The sequence below is a fragment of the Coenobita brevimanus genome, chromosome 71 (genome assembly GCF_032717465.1).
Source record: "Coenobita brevimanus isolate Jiangsu-jjx chromosome 71, ASM3271746v2, whole genome shotgun sequence".
Lineage (NCBI taxonomy): Eukaryota > Metazoa > Arthropoda > Malacostraca > Decapoda > Coenobitidae > Coenobita > Coenobita brevimanus.
In genome coordinates, this window is record NC_137024.1 from 32,580,363 (window position 1) to 32,600,036 (window position 19,674).

General features: G+C 43.6%; 1 protein-coding gene across 3 annotated transcripts in view; it reads left to right on the plus strand.

The window, feature by feature from the left end:
* The window catches only part of LOC145406673 (uncharacterized), a 55,291-nt gene extending 35,883 nt beyond the window's left edge, over nucleotides 1–19,408 (plus strand). For 2 of the 3 annotated variants that reach the window (XM_080277767.1, XM_080277766.1), the window contains exons 5-6: nucleotides 3,330–3,427; nucleotides 19,041–19,408. In XM_080277767.1, coding sequence (XP_080133893.1) covers nucleotides 3,330–3,427; nucleotides 19,041–19,312 — 370 coding nt within the window. In that variant the 3' untranslated portion in view covers nucleotides 19,313–19,408. The remainder of the gene's footprint in view (nucleotides 1–3,329; nucleotides 3,428–19,040) is intronic. The other variant, XM_080277768.1, reaches the window with a different exon arrangement.
* Nucleotides 19,409–19,674: the final 266 nt, after the last annotated feature.

Here is a 19,674-nt window from a genome sequence, read left to right on the forward strand (position 1 = left end):
AGCAGGAGTGTGGGCCACATGGAAAAGCACAGGAAGAGCCGTGCATGTTGTGTGGGCAGGAACAAAGGTCTTGGGGAACCCCATTGACACTAGTGGGCATCTAGATGCATCTCAGATGTTATGGAAACTTCTCATTTTCTCGAACAATGGACATATAAACTTCGTTATTGCACACTGCAGCTGGTTTCTGACCACAATAATGGTGCAAAATCTGTGGTTTCTGATGGCTTTGAGGGATTCAAATACAAGGCCATACTTAAGGAGTTAATCCCAGGTGGTGGAGACCATTAACCCCCTAGCCTCAGAACCTCAAACCTCAGGCCCATCTCAGGTCTCTATATGTTACATATTTCTTCCTTAATGTGCCCTTTTCATCATTTTCTATTAACCTAACCATGCCTGTGTGTGTGTGTTTCTGATACTTACCATAACAGTATGTATATACTGTACAGTGGGCTCGCACAGTAAGCGTGATCACAATGCGCGAATTGCATAGTACACAGGTGACCAAAATCTTAACCATATAACTTTGAATGCGCGAGTTTAGCCCACAATATGCGAGGCAGAGGCAAGGAATGGCCCCAAACTTATTTTCCCAGACTTTGCGACCCCCCCCTCCCCCACATGATGCAGCTTCATGCCCTAGAAGAAGACAGTGACTTAGAAATGTACAACACAGCTGAACCTGCACCATCTCCGCCTGTGGCTGAACCCCCACTGCCTCAGCCGACATGTCTGTTGTGGCATTCTGGCGTAGTTTTACAGTAAAGGACATAGTTGATTTCATCCTACAAGCTTGGGACAAGATAAACCCTGCAACGGTGAACCATGTGTGGCGCCTATTCGTGCCTCACTTATGCACGAACCACAGGATGACCATTCAACCACTAGTGGAGGCTGAGGCAGCCACACTCACAGCAGCACAAGCTGTACCAGGTTTTGAGGACGTAACATTGGCGGACATATGAGAGGCACACACTGCTACTGAGGAACAGCCTTCCCAGGAAGTGTTGCATCAGGTAGACAAGGCTGACACTGAGCCCGAGGCCAGGCAGTCATGTAGAGGAGCCTAGTGTGATGGAGGGCAGCATAAAACTGTCTGTGTCAAGGATGAGCAAGATCTTTGCAGCAGTGGATGAGCTCAAAGAAGAAGTGAAGGAACAGGAAATCTGCCAGCAAAGAATGGAGGAGAGTCTTGTTAATATCGACAAAGCCCTCCGCTTCTACACAGACAAGCAAGAAATTAACAGGAGGAAGCAGACACTCATAACAAGTTACACACGGCGGCCTCAAGAAAGTGAAAATGAGGAACCAGTTACATCGTCTGATCCAGAGGACGAAGATGATGCAACGTCAGTTGTGTCAGTATCGGGCTTCGAGGGGTTTTTGGCTGAAGTGACTGAGTTAGAGGCTTGTGGGGAAGATGCTCAGGAGGAGCTATTTAAGCCCATCATGCCTGTCATATACTGTTTTTAAGGTGACTGACCATATTTTTGTTATTCAAGCTATATCTGTAGTATATGTCTTATAAATTTTCCCTGTATTATGTCTCTAAGGATAGAAAAATATCAAGGTTTGAGGGGGTCCCGCCCATATGTTTTTTCCCCCCATAACATTATGTATTCACAGTACACGAAATCACAGTGTGTGAGGTTGTGGACCGTCCATCCAGATATGTACTTTGAAAGTCCACTGTGTTTAGTGGGTCTAAATTGTTGTAAAAGGGAGCATTTGGGTTTACTGTACGAGTGCAGTGCCCAGTACCAGTTAGGATAAATCCCATAGGTTCTGTGCTTTCATTATCACGCACTAGGTGTGGTACCAATTATGCGCAATAACCGAGTAATCACTGATTCTAGAGATCAACAATATTTACTGAACTCTTTGTTGGGCTAAGTGTTATGCAAACAAAAGGCAGTGTTTGGGTCTGAAGAGCAGAGTATGTACAAGAAGAAAACTGAAAGTGAGTGCAAATGAAAACAATATAATGGTGTTTGAAAGTTAAAAATATAAGAGTAAATACTAGTATGCAGCACCTTCAGAACAGAGAGAAACCAGGATGGTTTGCAAAGTGCAGATAGATGATGAGGTGCTTGAGTAGGATAGCTTTAGAAATCGGGGAGCAAAATGAAGTATGAAAGTATACAGAGAGTGTCATAAGATTAAAGTAGTTAGAGAAACTGGTGGTCCTTTGAAGGGTAGCATGGTTAGTTTTGAGGTGAAAAGGACAGAAAATGTGCCAGTTCCAGCAGATTGATATGAGAGTAAAACTTTGGCAATGAACGATAAAGAGCTTTTAAGGCTATTGATATTGGGAATGACTTTTGTAGATGTGCTGTTGGCCCAAGGCACAAAACACAGCATAAGTAATGCAGAACTTTACTGATAACCTTGGATGGAAGAATGAGCAACCTTGGATGGATGAATGAACTGCAACAGTGCAAAATTGCACTGCAAAATGGATAAAGAGAAACTACTTAACCGTCAACAAGCCTTTTTTCCAGCTGATGATTATATTCAGTTTAGGACACAACCGCAGGCTGATGAAGTTGAGCTGGTATACCATATTCAAAACATGAATATTGGTTAAAATGTCAAAGAAAGTGTTGGAAAATGAGACTGATGACAAGAATGATGTACTGTACTTTCAAATTTACGCACAACATGTAACTGTAACAATCCATATAGGGTTCAGTGCAAGACTGGATCTCCTCCTTGGAAGGAGAGTAATAGTGCAGCTAGAATTAGCCTTACATATGTTGAATTACAGTTGGGGAAGGGTTGTCTGCATGTGGCAGTTGTGGAAGATTGTGTTACAGTGTCAGTGTATGTCACTGGTATGAAGAAACAGGGGGCAAACTGAGAAAATGAAAGAACGTACTCTACAACCAGTTTGCCATATACTGAGTTTCAACTTTCAAACACCAGACATGGAGCAGAAGCAGAAAGGAAGATGAACACTTGACCACCAAGCCACCATAGTTCCATGCACAACATACTGTATAGACATGTAAATAAACTCCTAACTTTGGATATTGTGTTATTTACCTGAGTATATACTGGTATTTCCAGTTATTCAAATTATAATCAGGTATTTGCTGCTTTAAATTATAGTACAACAAATACCTTTTCATCTCAGCCAGATTTAAGATCTTCTCTTTCTTTAAGTCTGATTAAAGCAGTGCATAAGAACCACAGGAGCTATAACCCAAGTTCATGCTTATGTTAGATCTCTACAAGCTAACTATTACTCTTAATCACAGTGGCTATATGCCACATTATTGGACTGTCATTTGCATCTTCCTCATGCTGTGCTTACCATTTTTCAGGTTTAGCAAAAAAACTGCACCTGTACCAACTCTCTGCACAGATGAGCTACTTACTTCACTACAGAATATGAAATTTGACAATGAAGAAAAAATTCACTGTAAGTACCACTGCATGGTACAATATTCAGATGTACAGTACTATCTGTGCAATGTATATGGTTTTAGATTTCATTTTCTGACATGAATATGGTAGACTGGTGTAGAGTTTTGTGGATCCCCATGAATGTTGGGCTTTGAAAGTAAATGTGGATAAGAGCAGAGTGATGGTTTTTGTGAGAAAAAGTGACACACAATGTGACATGATGGTGGTGGTGGTTGTTGAGTAACCCTGTTGTCTAGCTAAGCAGACCTATCAACTGCAGGCAAGCAAGTGTCCCAGCATGGCCATCTTATGCATTGAATTGACATTCCCTTGAGACAGACAGTGTGGAGGTTTGGTTCCCAGAAGGATGCCACTTTTTTGTCTGTCCACCTAGTTTAAAGGGGCACCATTGTAGGCTCCACATCGTTTGTATGGGATGGGAGAGCAACAAGAGAACATGGAATGAAACCTAAAAAAGCCAGGTTGCTTGAGGGATATCAAGAAATACAGTTTTTCATAGAGATGCATAGTCCTGTGGAATAGCCTGGACAAGGAGATTGTCCAGTTTAAAACTTAAAGGAGTTCAAAGCAAAATCTGACTTGGGAAACAGAGACAGGACCTCACAAGCGTAGCTCATTTCTGTATATCACAACTAGGTAAATACAACTAGATAAATACACATACACACACTTTCTGGCATTTACACAATCCGCTGTTGACATTTACAGTTTCTCACCATTAGTAGGTTTAACTGTCATGTATTCCAGCAGAAGACAAAATTTGGCATGTAATTTTTGGACCACCTATTACATATTGGTACGGTTTTGCATTTTTTTTTTTTTTTTTTTTTTTTTTTTTTTAAATAAGGATTATACTGCATATTGCAATTTGTGTTTTGATGTCTAAAAACAGCTGAAAGACTGCAGAACACTGCCAAAATTAGGAGGGGTACTGTACATATACAGTAGGTTGGGTATGGGTATAGGTAGGGTATTGGTACAGTAGAGGATATTGCTCCATATCCAGTCATGCCTTTGGCTACATTATGACAGATAATCGAGGGATTACTGTAGCTCGAACTACCAGTCCTGACGAGTACAGTTGCTGCCCAGCATTGCCAAGTATAGACTCATTTTTGGAATTTGTATCCTAAATTTTGGCCTTTTTTCACAAATACTGTATTAAGAAAAATGACAAAAATTTACCAGACTTCTAAGTGGCGAATGACAAAAAAAAAAGCATCAGTTATTTCTGTTAGGTTGTGCTAAATTTTGCCAAGAGAGAAACTAACCTAAATTTAGTACTAAATGATTTCCGGTAAATGAACACTACCGTACATAAAACTCTTGCCTCTTGGATGACCAAAAATCAGTAAGCATGATATTCACTTTGAGAAGTATGCTGTGTTAAGCCAACAACAACATTTATTTACGAAAAAAAAAAAAAAAATGCAATAATTAAACTTCATTTTCAGATGGTGTACCATCAAGGTTCAGCATCCACAGTATGCATAACCTTAGCAGTTTCATCATCTGCCTTGCTTTCATAAATGCCAACATTAACATTTTGTTTGCATCTGAGCATTAAATCCAACCTAATCAAGATACTCTCATGGTCAGTCTTCTCCCATACCAGTTGTTATTCCACTGAAAGTCAGTCATAGGATTTTGAGTGTTAATACCTTTTATGGTTGGAACATTGTTATATTCTTCCAGGCTAATGTCATATGACAGTCATACTGTATAAAGAAGGTCCAAAATTTGCTACAAAATGGCAAGATTCAATTTTTTGGCAACAAATAACTTTGCCAAATAATTTTTTTTTTTCTTTTTTAATATAAAATATCAGATTTGGGGCAAGAAATGCTCTATTTGGCACCACCTGGCAACATTAGTGTTCTCCCTGTGTGCCCTTTGCATGAACGCAGCAGTATTATTTGTTTTTGTTCTATTTTGAACATTCTCATTCCAGTTTGATGCCTTATGGTATCTACCAACATGTAAATATATCAAGAAGCCCCCACACTGAACAAACTCCTTTTACAACTGGGGAGTTAAAGTACTAGGATACAACTGATGAAGAAGAGTGGTAAATGTGCAAAGAAAGTACCAAGTAGCATAGTACTGGGAAGGAAAATGACCAGTCATATGAAGATCTTGATACAATACACAGGTGTGTGTGTGTGTGGCAGCTGTGAGAGGCTTGCATGAGAGAGTGTGTAAGAAACGGAATCTAAAGGTGAATGTAGGGAAGAGTAAAATGATGGTCTTTGAGAGAGGTGAAGTCAGTGAATGTTCAGCGAGGTTGGATGGTGAGGAATTGGAAAATGTGAGTACGTTTAAGTACTTGGGTAGTGTGATGAGTAAGGATGGATGTTTGGAGGGTGAAGTGCTTGAAAGGGTACAGCAGGGAAGAAAGGTTGCTGGTTCTTTGAAAGCAGTGATAAGAAACAGGGAAGTGAGCATGGAAGTGAAAAAGTTACTACATGACAGTATTGTGATACCAACTCTAACGTACGGAAGTGAAGCTTGGACGTTGTTGGAAGGACACAAGTCAAGAGTGAGAGCCATAGAAATGAGTTATTTAAGAGGAGCCTGTGGAGTCACATGGAGAGACAGGCTGACGAATGAGGATATAAGGAGCGTTGTGGTGTTGATGTGGATGTGATAGGAAGCATTATGAGGAACACACTGAGGTGGTTTGGCCATGTGGAGAGGATGGAGGGTGAAAGACTGACGAAGAGAGTGTATGTGAGTGAGGTGGAGGGGGAAAGAGGGAGGGGGAGGCCGAGGATGAGATGGAGAGATGGGGTGGAGAGGTATATGAGAGAGAGGGGTGTGAGTTGGGAGCAGGGGAGTGAATTGGCGGGGGACAGGGCGACTTGGAGGCGATTTGTTTGTGGCCACCCCAAACGGGATTGAGGCGTCTGGCAATAGATAGATAGATAGATTAACAAACAGATGTGACTCTGGCATGCCATGAAAATGAGAAATCATGAGTAAGGGCAGTGGAGATGGGTTTGTTGAGTATTTTGTGTGTGTATGTGGAGTGTGGAAAGTTGGTAAGACATGGAATAATGTTGATTCCTGAAGGATGTGGAGTAGAGAGTGTTCAGATAGTATGGTCATGTTGAGGAAATGGGTGTAAATAGAGTGATGAAAAGGACATATCCATATGAGTTTGATGATGGGAGGATGTGTGGTGGGCCAAGAAATGGTGGACACACATAGTACAGTAAACCCTGTACTATCCGGATGCCCACTTTCCGGACACCCCACTTCCCGGACATTGTGGGCCTGGACCTTCGGAACCCAGAAATGGTCAAAAAAAGAAAAAAATCCCCCCAAAATCCGATTTTTTTTCCCACCCATAATTTGAAATTGCCGCACGGTGCCGAACAGCTGTGTACACCACGGCCCCCTCACCCCTTCCTTCCTCCCCCCTCCCCTGTCAGGATTGCCATTTGGTATTTTTCATTAACAAATGTGGACCAATTTGGTAATGAAAAATTCATTTGGTAATGAATCAGAATAATAGCCAAACGGATTTTTCATGTGTATGAGGATACACAGGATGGAGATGGTGGATTGTCTGCTGTCTCCGATTAATCTGCTAGCCTACATAGTGTGAAAATAATCAACATGCTGTTAATTATAAGGAGAGTGATTACATTTATTTGCACTTGTATATATAATTAGTGAAGAATAAATGCTAGCTTTACGAATTTGGTAATGAAAAGTTAAATTTGGTAATGAAAATTGAGGAGTGTGGTAATGTGGCCGAGCTCCAATTTGGCAACCCTGCTCCTCCCTCACCACCAGTTACTGCTTAACTGGAATCACGAGTAGATGCTTATCACAATGGATGGTGCATGTGTTCGTTTTTTATGAATAAACAGTGAATAAACTGCAATACCTCACCACTAGACCACATGGGAATTTACAGTGTTGTGCAGTGTTAAGAAATTAGAATGTAGAGTGCAAAGGATTAACTGTGGAGTGCAAACTGGCGGTTGAAACTGGCGTGGTGCAATTAACAATGTGCAGTGTTAAACAATTATAACTCACAGTGCAAAGAATTACTGTAAGTGCAGCACGACACTGGATTACTGTACGTACTTCAAGAGCATTTTCACCACTGCCAAAGCCTTAGAGAAGGCGGCCACAGACGTGCTGTAAGTACCCTGGCTGAGCTACAGTCACTTCTGATTCATCATTCTTTGGTTCCTTTTCATTTATTTCATGCTTTATGTCCATTATTGGTGTGAATAGGGTCTTAAATAGGTGCTATGCATGTCCGGTAGGGAGTTATTTAGGTGGCTTTCAGAGTTAGGCTGGGTTAGGGTCATTAAGTACCAGTCCAGGAGCCAGGGGTCCACTTTCCGGAAAGGACCACTTTCTGGACGTCCCTTTGGCTCTGTTACGTCAGATAGTAGAGGGATTACAGTATAGTCACAACTCCATGTACGATGGGGTTACGTCAAATGAAAACCCATTGCTTGATGATTTATCGTATATCTGAGTCGACATAACGTGGGTTCAATGGAGAGAGGGAGGGGGCCAAGAACTATGAAACCTAAAATCTAAAAAAAAATACTTCTGCCAACCACCTGAAGTATTTTCCAAGTTAGTCTGAGTTGTCACCAAGGGTCTCCCTCGATGCTGGGAGACAGCTGGAGGGCCTGGATGATCACTCCAGGTCCTCGGAAGGAAATGGGGAGAGTGAAGAGGTGAGGCCAAGGGAGAGTGAAGAGGTAAGGCCAAGGGAGAGCAAAGCAGTGAGGCTGAGGGAGTGGTAAGGCTTAGGGAGAGTGTGGCAGCCGGGGAGCATGGCAATGTGGCAGCAGTTTGGTGGCAGAGGAGCTTAGGGGTGAGCCAGGTGGCAATGAAAATGAGACAGACAAGACGGAGGCAGGTGATGCAGGATGTAGCATTTGCACCCCACTTGTTGATGGCCTTGGCTCTTCCTCAGTGCTGGTGGCAAGGGGGGAAGAAAGATGGAGGTGATAGTGGTCTGCCATGCTGCTTTTTAGTTCCCAGGAGCTCCCTGTCTGATCTCAAGTGTTGCTCTATGCCATACATTGCCATGTCACTCCTTGCTGGGTTTGGGTCCTTGTCTTGGACGTACGAAATGGCTTCATCCATCTTTGACAGGAACTCCTTCATGTTCTTGGTGTATATCCACAACATGAAAGGGTTCGTCCTCCCTATCATCCCCTCATCCTTCCCACCATTCCCACTGCCTTGCTGTTCCCTTAGCTCAGTGAGCCCCCCTCTTGAGAGTTCTTCGGTGTGGCTGTCCAGGACTTCTTGTGCATCAGCCTTGTCAACCTCCATAAACCTCGCCACGTGGAGGCGATTGAGGATCTCACAACGGTCGTTCTCCATTGCTGGGAACCCTGTGAAGGAGTGCACACACTCTGGCCATACTTTTCTCCAGACAGCATTAAGTGTGCTCAGCTGTACCTCCTTCCAAGCTGCCATGATATTCTCAGTGTTGTTCTTGATGTAATATTTTTCCAAAACTGTCACAATACAGGTATACCTCGATATATGATACTCCTAGATGCGATACCCTGGCTTAGCGATGGGGGTAGAAATACCACCATACCCCACCTAACGATGGCCAAACCCGATTTTGATATTTTAGACTAAAATTGTGTGTTTAGCTTGATTTATAAACTGTTTTTAGACTTAGGTTGATGATTTAGTCATAGGTGGGGTGAACATTGTCATTTTTAGGCACAGTTTACTTCCATCCATCCATCCATCATCCAAACCTACGTTGCCCCATGAGATGCGTAGGAGCCTGGAGTTAGGCAAGTTGGTCTTGACATTTACGATGAGAGTGACCAGCCTCACTCATCCCCGAGTGGCATTACGTGAACAATTAACCCCAACCATCCCTTTGATATAAACTTTCACTGGCTTAGTCCGATAGGAGCGCCTTAATTACCCACTAAACCACCGGGTGCTGTAATTTGGTTATATGGTTACCACCCAGCATAGTAAATGGTTTCCTGGTGTACAGGAAACCATTTGGCTTGTCACTCAGTTTAGAGTCACCCACAGGCAGAAGGAAGGGGAAAGAATGAAGGAAAGAAAGACAGAAGAAGGAATATAAAGTTACCCGTAGGCAGAAGGACAAGGAAAGAATGAAGGAAAGAAAGACAGAAGAGGATGGAAGGAAAGAAGGATGGAGGAGAGGAAAGAGCAGACACCTGAAAGCAGCACTACATCAAATGAGTGGATGGTGAGCACCCTCACTTACTGCCACAAAGTTTGATTTTTTCCAGACTTATATTAGTGCCCCTCCCCGGAAAACAACTAACTAAAAAAACAAGAAGCTTCGGACAAGGACTGACCAAACGATGACGACCCAGGACCGGACAAAGGACTTGGTAATGGCTACGTGGAATGTAAGAGGAGCGAATGATGAGGTGAAAGAAAGAGACATTGTCCAGGTGCTTGAGGGTGCAAAAGTGGATGTATGTGGAATGACTGAAACAAAATGGAGAGGAGAAAGTGTGAGAGAATGGGAGTATGGATGGGGTATATGTGTAGGAGTATGTGAGAATGAGAGGGCAAAGGAAGGAGTATGTATAGTTGTGAGTAAAGGATGGAAGAAGAGCATAAGACAGTATGGATCAGTTGGGTCAAGGATTGTGTGGGTAAAGTTGAAAGTTGGAATACAAATGTGGGCTCTTGTGTGTGTGTATGCGCCAACGCAAGATCGTGCTAGCAGAGTGAGAGAAGAGTTCTGGACAAATGTGGAAGTGTGCATGGAAAAGTTTGGAAGGAATGAGAGAGTGTTTTTGATCGGTGATATGAATGGTAAAGTAGGGAATGTGAAGGTGGATGGAATAGTTGGTGAGTGGGGTGTGCCTGCTGCGATAGATGAGAATGGCAGTGCGTTAGTGGACATTTGTACTGGGAGAGGGTTGGTGATAGCCAATACCCTCTTCAGGCATAAAATGATCCACAGGTATACATGGCGAATGATGAGAAGGGTGGGTGGTGAACTGAATGAAAGGAAGGCAATGATTGATTATGTGTGTGTGGATGAAAGGATGCAAAGATGTGTAATGGATGCAAGAGCTTATAGAGGATGGGGGAGTGGACTTTCTGACCACTACTTGGTGGTGGCCAGAATTAGGATACAAGTAAGATGGAGGAATAGAAGAAGGGAAAGACGGGAGGAATGAGTAGTTGCAAGGAGAGTGGAAAGGTTACAAGAGGATGAGAAAAAGGCAGAGTATAAGAGAGAAGTGGAGGAACGATTGGGCAAATATGAATTGGAGCAGATGGGGGACGTGGAAGGTGTGTGCAGGATATTTACTGAAGAAATATGTGCAGCATGTGATGTTGTGTGTGGGAGGAAGAGAAGACGGAGGGGGGTGCAAGGAACAGCGTGGTGGACTGAAGAAGTGAGACAGGCTGTGGCACAAAAGAAGAAAGCATACAATGAATGGATGAGAAATAGGGGCGTGGAAGAAGTTGAGAGGCGGAAGAGAGAGTTATATGTAGAAAGAAAGAGAGAGGTGAAAAGATTAGTATGAGAGAGAGTGGATGAGGAATTTGAAAGGAATTTGAGTGTAAAGTGGAAGGACTGTAAGAATATGTTCTGGAAAGACGTGAAGAGAGTAAGACAGGGTGGATGTGAGGTTAGCAGGGGAGTGAAAGATAAAAATGGTAGATTACTAGTGGAGAAGGGAGAAAAAGTGAGCAGATGGAGAGAACACTTTAAGGAATTGTTGAACATACAGGATGGAAGTAATGCGAGTATTAGTGGCTGGGAAATGGATGGGAGAAGGAGGGAGGTGAGAAGACAGGAAGAAATCAGTAGGATAGAAGTTGTGGAAGCAATGAAAAAAGTTAAATTGGGGAAAGCCCCAGGGATTGATGGAGTGTGTGGTGAAATGCTGAAGCATGGGGGAGAGATAGTAGTAGAATGGATGTGGAAGATGTGCAGATTGGCTTGGGAGGAAGGTAGAGTCCCGGAGGATTGGAAGTCAGGTATAATTATTCCTTTGTACAAAGGAAAAGGGGAAAAAGAAGTGTGTGGTAATCATAGGGGCATTTGTCTTCTTAGTATAATAGGAGGCAATGATAGACTACGTGTGTGTGGATGAGCGAATGAGAAGACAAGTGTTGGATGCAAGAGTGTGGAGAGGGTGGGGGAATGGAGTCTTGGACCATCACTTAGTGATGGACAAGGTAAAGATGCAAAGAAAGTGGTTGAGGAGGCGAAGGGGAAGACAGGAGGAAGCAGCTCCTGTGAGAAGAGTGGAGAAATTGCAAGATAGTGAGAAAATGACTGAGTATAAGAGCACAGTGGAAGAAAGACTGGGAAGGTATGAGCTAGAGCAGATGGAAGGGGTGGAAGACGTATGTAAGATATTCACGGAAGAGATAGGCGCAGCGTGTGAGGCGGTTTGTGGAGTGAGGAGGAGATGCAAGGGTGTGCAAGGGACAGCATGGTGGAATGATGAGGTGAAACGAGCTGTGGAACAAAAGAAGAAGGCATATGGTGAATGGTTGGCGAGTAGAGGTAGGGGAGAAGATGAGAGAGAGAAGAGAGAGATATATATGAGCAGGAGAAGGGAGGTTAAGAGACTGGTGAAGGAGAGTAAGAAGAAAGTGGATGAAGAGTTTGGGAGGAATCTGAGTGTGAAATGGAGGGAGAGTAAGAAATTGTTTTGGAAGGGGGTAAAGAAAGTAAGGCAGTGTGAAAGGGGAAATAATAGGGGAGTGAAAGATGGGAATAATAGATTGTTGGTGGAGAAGAGAGAGAAATTGAGGAGATGGAAGGAGCACTTTGAGGATTTGTTGAATGTAGAGAGTGAGAGCAATGTGAGTATAAGTGGCTGGGGAATGGCTGGGAGAAGAAGAGATGAGAGGAGGGAGGAAGAGATCAGTAGGGCGGAAGTAGTGGAAGCGATGAAGAAGATTAAGCTGGGAAAGGCCCCAGGAATTGATGGAGTGTGTGGTGAAATGCTTAGGTATGGGGGTGAGATTGTTGTGGAGTGGATATGGAAGTTGTGTAGAGTGGCTTGGGAAGAGGGAAGGGTTCCAGAGGACTGGAAATCAGGTATAATTGTTCCTCTGTACAAAGGAAAAGGGGAGAGAGAAGTATGTGGTAACCATAGGGGTATTTGCCTTCTTAGTGTGACTGGTAAAATATATGGTAGAATACTCATTGATAGGGTTAGGCATATGACAGAGGAGCTAGTTGGAGAAGAACAAGGGGGATTTAGGAAGGGAAAAGGGTGTGTAGATCAGATATTTGTTCTAAGATGTTTAGTGGAGAAGTATCTAGAGAAGGGAAGGAAAGTGTATGCTGCCTTCATGGACTTGGAGAAAGCTTATGACAGAATAGATAGGCAAGGTATGTGGAAGGTATTAAGAACATATGGAGTGGAGGGGAAATTGCTGAGTGCTGTGAAGAGTATATACGAGGGGGCTAGGGCTACGGTGCGAGTGGATGGTGAGCTGAGTGAGTTCTTTGATCTCAATGTGGGACTGAAACAGGGGTGTGTGATGTCTCCATGGCTGTTTAATATGTATATGGATGGCGTTGTAAAGGAGGTGCAAGGTAGGGCAGTGGATGTGGGGCTGGCCCTCATGAATGAGGATGAGATTTGGAAGCTTCCGGTGTTGCTGTTTGCTGATGATACAGTATTGTTGAGTGAAGATGAATGGGAGTTGCAAGGTTTGGTGAATGAATTTGGGACAGTGTGTAGGAGGAGGAAGCTGGAAGTTAATGTAAACAAAGGTAAAGTTATGGTGTTTGAGAGGAATGAAGTCACAGAGTGTGCAGTGAGGTTGGATGGTGAGGATATGGAGAATGTGAGTGCATTCAAGTACTTGGGTAGTGTGATGAGTAAGGATGGAACTTTGGGGGATGAAGTACGTGAAAGGGTACTGCAGGGAAGGAAGGTTGTTGGTACACTGAAAGCAGTGATGAGAAATAGGGAGGTGAGTATGGAAGTTAAGAAGTCACTGCATGATGGTATTGTGATCCCTACCCTGACGTATGGAAGCGAGGCGTGGACCTTGCAAGAGGGGAACAAGTCAAGAGTGAGAGCAGTGGAAATGAGTTACTTGAGAGGAGCATGTGGAGTGACGTGGAGGGACAGGTTGACGAATGAAGAAGTGAAGGAACGTTGTGGGGTAGATGTGGATGTGGTTGAGAAGATCAGGAGAAATACACTGAGGTGGTTTGGACATGTGGAGAGAATGGGGAATGAAAGACTGACTAAGAGGGTGTATGTAGGTGAGGTGAAGGGAGGGAGAGGGAGGGGTAGACCGAGGATGAGGTGGAGGGATGGGGTTGAGAGGTATATGAGAGAGGGGGGGGCGAGTTGGGGGGAGGATAGTCAAATGGTGGGTGACAGAGTGACTTGGAGGCGTTTTGTCTGCGGCCACCCTTTGCGGGATTAGGGCGTCGGGCTATAGATAGATAGTATGGTAGGATACTTATTGACAGAGTTAGAGAAAGAACAGGGGAATTAGTCGGAGAAGAACAGGGAGGCTTTAGGAAGGGAAGAGGTTGTGTAGATCAGATATTCATTCTTAGATCTTTAGTGGAAAAGTTTCTAGAGAAGGGAAAGAAGTTGTATGGGGCTTTCATGGATTTGAAGAAAGCATATGACAGGGTGGAGAGACAAGGATTGTGGAAAGTATTAAGAATATATGGAGTAGATGGAAAGTTGTTGAATGCTGTGAAGAGTATGTATGATGGTGCTAAGGCTGCAGTGCGTGTGGATGGTGAACTGAGTGAATTTTTCTCTTTGGAGGTTGGGTTGAAACAGGGATGTGTCATGTCTCCATGGTTGTTCAATCTGTTCATGGATGGGGTAATAAAAGAGGTACAAGGTAGGGTAGTGGATGTTGGAGTGGCCCTGGTGAGAGAGGGTAGTGTTTGGAAACTCCCTGTACTGTTGTTTGCAGATGATACTGTGTTGTTGAGTGAAGACGAAGGGGAGCTGCAAGGCTTGGTGGACGAGTTTGGGGGAGTGTGTAAGAAACGGAATCTAAAGGTGAATGTAGGGAAGAATAAAGTGATGGTCTTTGAGAGAGGTGAAGTCAATGAATGTACAGCGAGGTTGGATAGTGAGGAATTGGAAAATGTGAGTACGTTTAAGTACTTGGGTAGTGTGGTGAGTAAGGATGGATGTTTGGAGGGTGAAGTGCTTGAAAGGGTACAGCAGGGAAGAAAGGTTGCTGGTTCTTTGAAAGCAGTGATAAGAAACAGGGAAGTGAGCATGGAAGTGAAAAAGTTACTACATGACAGTGTTGTGATACCAACTCTAACCTATGGAAGTGAAGCTTGGACGTTGTTGGAAGGACACAAGTCAAGAGTGAGAGCAGTGGAAATGAGTTATTTAAGAGGAGCCTGTGGAGTCACATGGAGAGACAGGCTGACGAATGAGGATATAAAGAAGCGTTGTGGTGTTGATGTGGATGTGATAGGAAGCGTTATGAGGAACACACTGAGGTGGTTTGGCCATGTGGAGAGGATGGAGGGTGAAAGACTGACGAAGAGAGTGTATGTGAGTGAGGTGGAGGAGGGAAGAGGGAGGGGGAGGCCGAGGATGAGATGGAGGGATGGGGTGGAGAGGTATATGAGAGAGGGGGGGTGTGAGTTGTGAGCAGGGCAGTGAAATGGCGGGGGACAGGACGACGTGGAGGCGATTTGTTTGTGGCCACCCCAAACGTGATTGAGGAGTCTGGCAATAGATAGATAGACAGATATTTGACAATTTTCAGATTTTATTTGTTGGTTTTAGTAAGTTATTTATGGGTGTTAGGCTTTTGTTAGCCTCGTTTACAGCTGTTAGGTCATCTAGATTGGCTTTAAACTTGTTTTTGGACTCATTTTGGTGGGTTTAGGACTTGGTTGGGGGGGGGGAAACCAAGGCTCAAAAATGCATCGCTATACTTTACATGTTAAATCTACCCCGAGATATGATACAATGGGTTTTTACTTAACCAATTGCATTGTTAAACTGGGGTATACCTCTATGTCAGTCTTATCCAGTCACTCACCCTTACTATTTGCTGCGTGATGCGGTGGAGGTATGGGGCCTGAAAAGTGGCGATGACACTTTGTTCCGTGGCCTGGAGTAACGATATTGTGGTGGGGGGCAGGTATGCCACCTCAATATTTTCCACCCAGTCCTCCATGCTGTCAGGGAGGCTCAGGGCATTGTTTACCAGGAGGAAGAAGCAGTTGCCCAGATTGCGCAGGCTGGCATAGACACACAGGTGAGGGGGACAGGTAACCTGCCATGTATAATTGGCAGAATGTGGAGGTCAGCCAAGCCCTGGAGTTACATCATCATCATCATCATCATCATCATCATCTAATCCTGTGTTGCCCCGTGAGGAGCGTAGGAGTCCGGGGCTAGGCAAGTTGGTTCTGACATTTAAGATGAGTGACCAGCCTCACTCATCCGTGAGTGGCATTATATGAGCAGTAAACCCCAACCACCCCTTGGATAGAAACCTGCACAGGCTCAGTCCGATTGGAGTGCCTTAATTGCCCGCTAAAGCACCAGGCACCATAATTTAGTTATATGGTTACCACCCAGCATAGTAAATGGTTTCCTGGTGTACAGGAAACCATTTGGCTTGTTGCTCAGTGTACTCACCCATAGGCAGAAGGAAGAGGAAAGAATGAAGGAAAGAAAGACAGAAGAGGGAGTGTAAAGTCACTTATAGGCAGAAGGAAGAGGAACAAATGAAGGAAGTAAGGACTTCTTCAAATAACCCCAGTGCTTTCTTCGTACCCTGCCAGTGTCCTAGGGCCTTCCCAGTGATATATGAGCAGGGGTTTGAGTTTCTCTCTTCGTGTTTCTCCCATCTTTTCTGTCACTTCCTATTGCTTTTCTTTCCTTTACAGGTGGCTTTACATTGACAAGCCAAATGGTTTCCTGTAAGCCAGGAAACCATCTATAGCACTGGGTGGTAACCATATAATCAAACCATACGTGCTCCCTACGTGTCAGCAAATGGGTTGGTGGAGGGTTAGTGCCCCTTCCCTTAAAACAAATAACTTAGAGTCAAATGACCACCCCTTACGGGCTTATGACGTCTGGCGATAGATAGTTTGAGTTTAAGGTCCCTCTCTGCATTCGCACCAAAAAGGAGGGTGAGGTGGTCCTTGACTGCCTTAAAGCCTGACACGTCATTCTTCCTTGCTCATGTAGGTCTTACGAGAGGTACCCAGTACATTTCTGAAACAAGTCTGTCTCATCAGAGTTGAGGACCTGTTTTGGAAAATATCCCCCTTCCTCTATGATTGCCTTTAGCTTCAGAGGGAAGGCCTCAGCTGCCACATGCAGCCTCCCCATGCATGGTCACATGTCAAAGGCCAGCATGGGCCTTAAACTGCTTGGCCCAACCTGTGCTGGCCTTGATCTCCTCCTCGGCCTCCATTCCATCTTGTCCTTGAGATCGTTCACAGATTAAGAGCCTTTATACAAATAAAGCCACGATGCAGAGGCTGCTTTGTTTGGTTAGGTTCATTAACCCACAGTGCTAGGAAATGCTCCATCTCCTCCATAATGGATTCCTTAGGTTTTTTTAAGCACTTAGCAGTCAGGGTAGGCATGTTCTATGATGTCACTAGGACAGGATCAAAATTTTTAATAACGGTAAGGGACTGTGGAGTGGGGTCACTTTAGGGCCTTGGCAATCTTGCTCGCGCCCTGCATTTCCTTATGGCACTCAGCAGTGTCCAATTTCAAATCAAGGGAAAAGCTATGCCATATCCTTTTAGGCTTTCCTCAGCAGCATCAGTAACACCATGCTTTCCACTGGAGGTAGCACTAGTCATGATTTCCATGTGACAGGTTTCAGTACTTCACACCAAAAAGTTATTTTTCCACTTATTTTTGTGTACTGCACTACTTGTTGCATACTTGCACTGTTATTTAGTGATAGGGATAGTGTTTTGATGGCCTTGCGCACTCGAGATGGTTAGGTAACTTGGAACACAAAGGAGACAATCAGATGTGGGAGATATGAGCGAGTGGACAAATAAGATGGGGTTTCAGAGGGGTGGTGCAAAGAAGGCTGTGTGTGCTGAGGCCTAAGATGGGGGTTCCGCACATGTAAACACTTTAGCGGCCATCTTGGGTCAAATGTCTGACTGTCATCTTGCATGTGTCACAGCATCTGCACGGGATTGTCGGACGCGGCCATGACAATAATCATATAAACAAATTTTACCATTGGTATTGTGAAACTGGGTATAATGTTTAGTTCACTGTTTTGCCGATTTAATACATACCAAACAAACATATACCAACAACCTGGCTGTAATGAACGTGTTAGAACATGAAGTATGGAGGGTGATGGGGCCTGGGACCTGACAATGAATCTAGGATTTGGCATTCCTGTTTTTTCTGGTGAAGTGATAGTCATTAGATTGACTCCAGCTGACAGACAGTATGAAGCATGTAAGTGTGGATATTTATGTTTATTGGATGGAGTCAGGATTTTGGTGGCTTGAATAGTGAGCAAATGAGTATGACCCATTTCATTGGTCAGACTTTTGGTTAATTTCTTTTTCTTTTTTCTTCTTTTTCTGGACCCAACCTCGCTATTTACTGTACTTATGTGGGGAAAGAGGACTAGATAATGATGATGATGATGATAAAAGCTGCAGTCTCACCAGCCTCCAATTATAGGTCAGGCAGCCTCATAACTCCATTATTACTGGAGTGGAAATTTTGGTCTGTGAACTTATTTACCAAAGGCTAAGGAAGAAGTAGGCAGCACTACTCACTTGATGTAGTGCTGCCTACTTCTTCCTTAGCATTTATCATTCTTTTTCTGTGCCTGCCCTCCTCTCTTCCTATTTCTCCCATCTTTCCTGTCACTTCTTACTGCTTTTCTTTCCTTTACAGGTGGCGTTACATTGAGTGACAAGCCAAATGGTTTCCTGTAAGCCAAGAAACCATTTACAACGCTGGGTGGTAACCATATAACCAAACCATGCGTGCTTCCTATGTGTCAACAAGTGGGTTGGTGGAGGGTTAGTGCCCCTCCCCGTAAAACAAATAACTCATAAATGGCCACCCCTTACGGGATTGTGGCGTCTGGCAATAGATAGATAAATAGATTGTTCGTCCAAAACAGAAAGAAACAAATTATCTCTACTCAACCAGTTATAGCTGCATTCATTCTAATGGGAAAAAGGCATTACAGTATTAGCTATATGATACTGTGTCTATATTTTGTCCCCATTTAATTGTGACATTTAATGTACAGTACATTATATGATACTGTATATATATTTAGTTCCCATTCTGTCTTTGGTTTTACATTTACCATATTGTAGAGATTATGTAATGTCTGGTAACCTACGGGCACCAGTCAAGTTGATGGTCCTGTACTACTTGCAGGTTTGAATCCCCAAGAGGGAACTGGAGCATACTTATTCATATAATGCCACCAAGGTTGTAAGACAGTTACTTAGTCATCTATTCTTATATGTTTTGGATCATGTTGTTTAGGCTTAATCTTACATAAGTTGGAGTTATAAAGGACTAGCTGTTACATTATAGATTATGTTAGAGTCATACTTCCAGTGTATTGATCTTGTATTTCCCTTTCAGCTCCTAAAGGTCTCAGACACAAGAACAGACTGCCAGATACATCCAAGTACAAGTGCAACTTTTCAAAAATAATAACAGACTACGAGGATCAGTTGCCCAAGAGAGGCAATGAAAGAGAGAACCCAGAAGATAAGAATCCAGCCTCTGCCATCCCTCCACCTCCCTCCACATTGACTACAGGACCACCACAGTACCTTGCACATATTCCAAAATCTCAGCACCCAGTAACAAGCAGGGACAGGACAAGAATCACAAAAAGTCCAAGAACATGAAGAAATTAATGACTTTCAGTGATTTTCTCAAACAAAAATCTCAAACTTAACCTGCTGCATGCCAGATATTTTTACCCCTATGGGTCGCTTCTGTGCTCGCCATTTTTTTTTTGCTAATATGATACATTTTTATGTGAAAACAAGGAATTTCACCATTAAAATAGTCACCGAAGCTCAGATGTGGGTTTTATTGAGTCCTGCATACTCGTATACAGGTATACCCCCTCTCTCACACTCGCCACGTAGGTGAGAGAAAGCAGTTTTCTGTGTAAGGTAGACTCCGGTATTTATGCTGGGAAGGTATAGCAATGTTCAGTACACTTTTCTGATTACTTAACACTTCAACATCTGTCACAATTTGC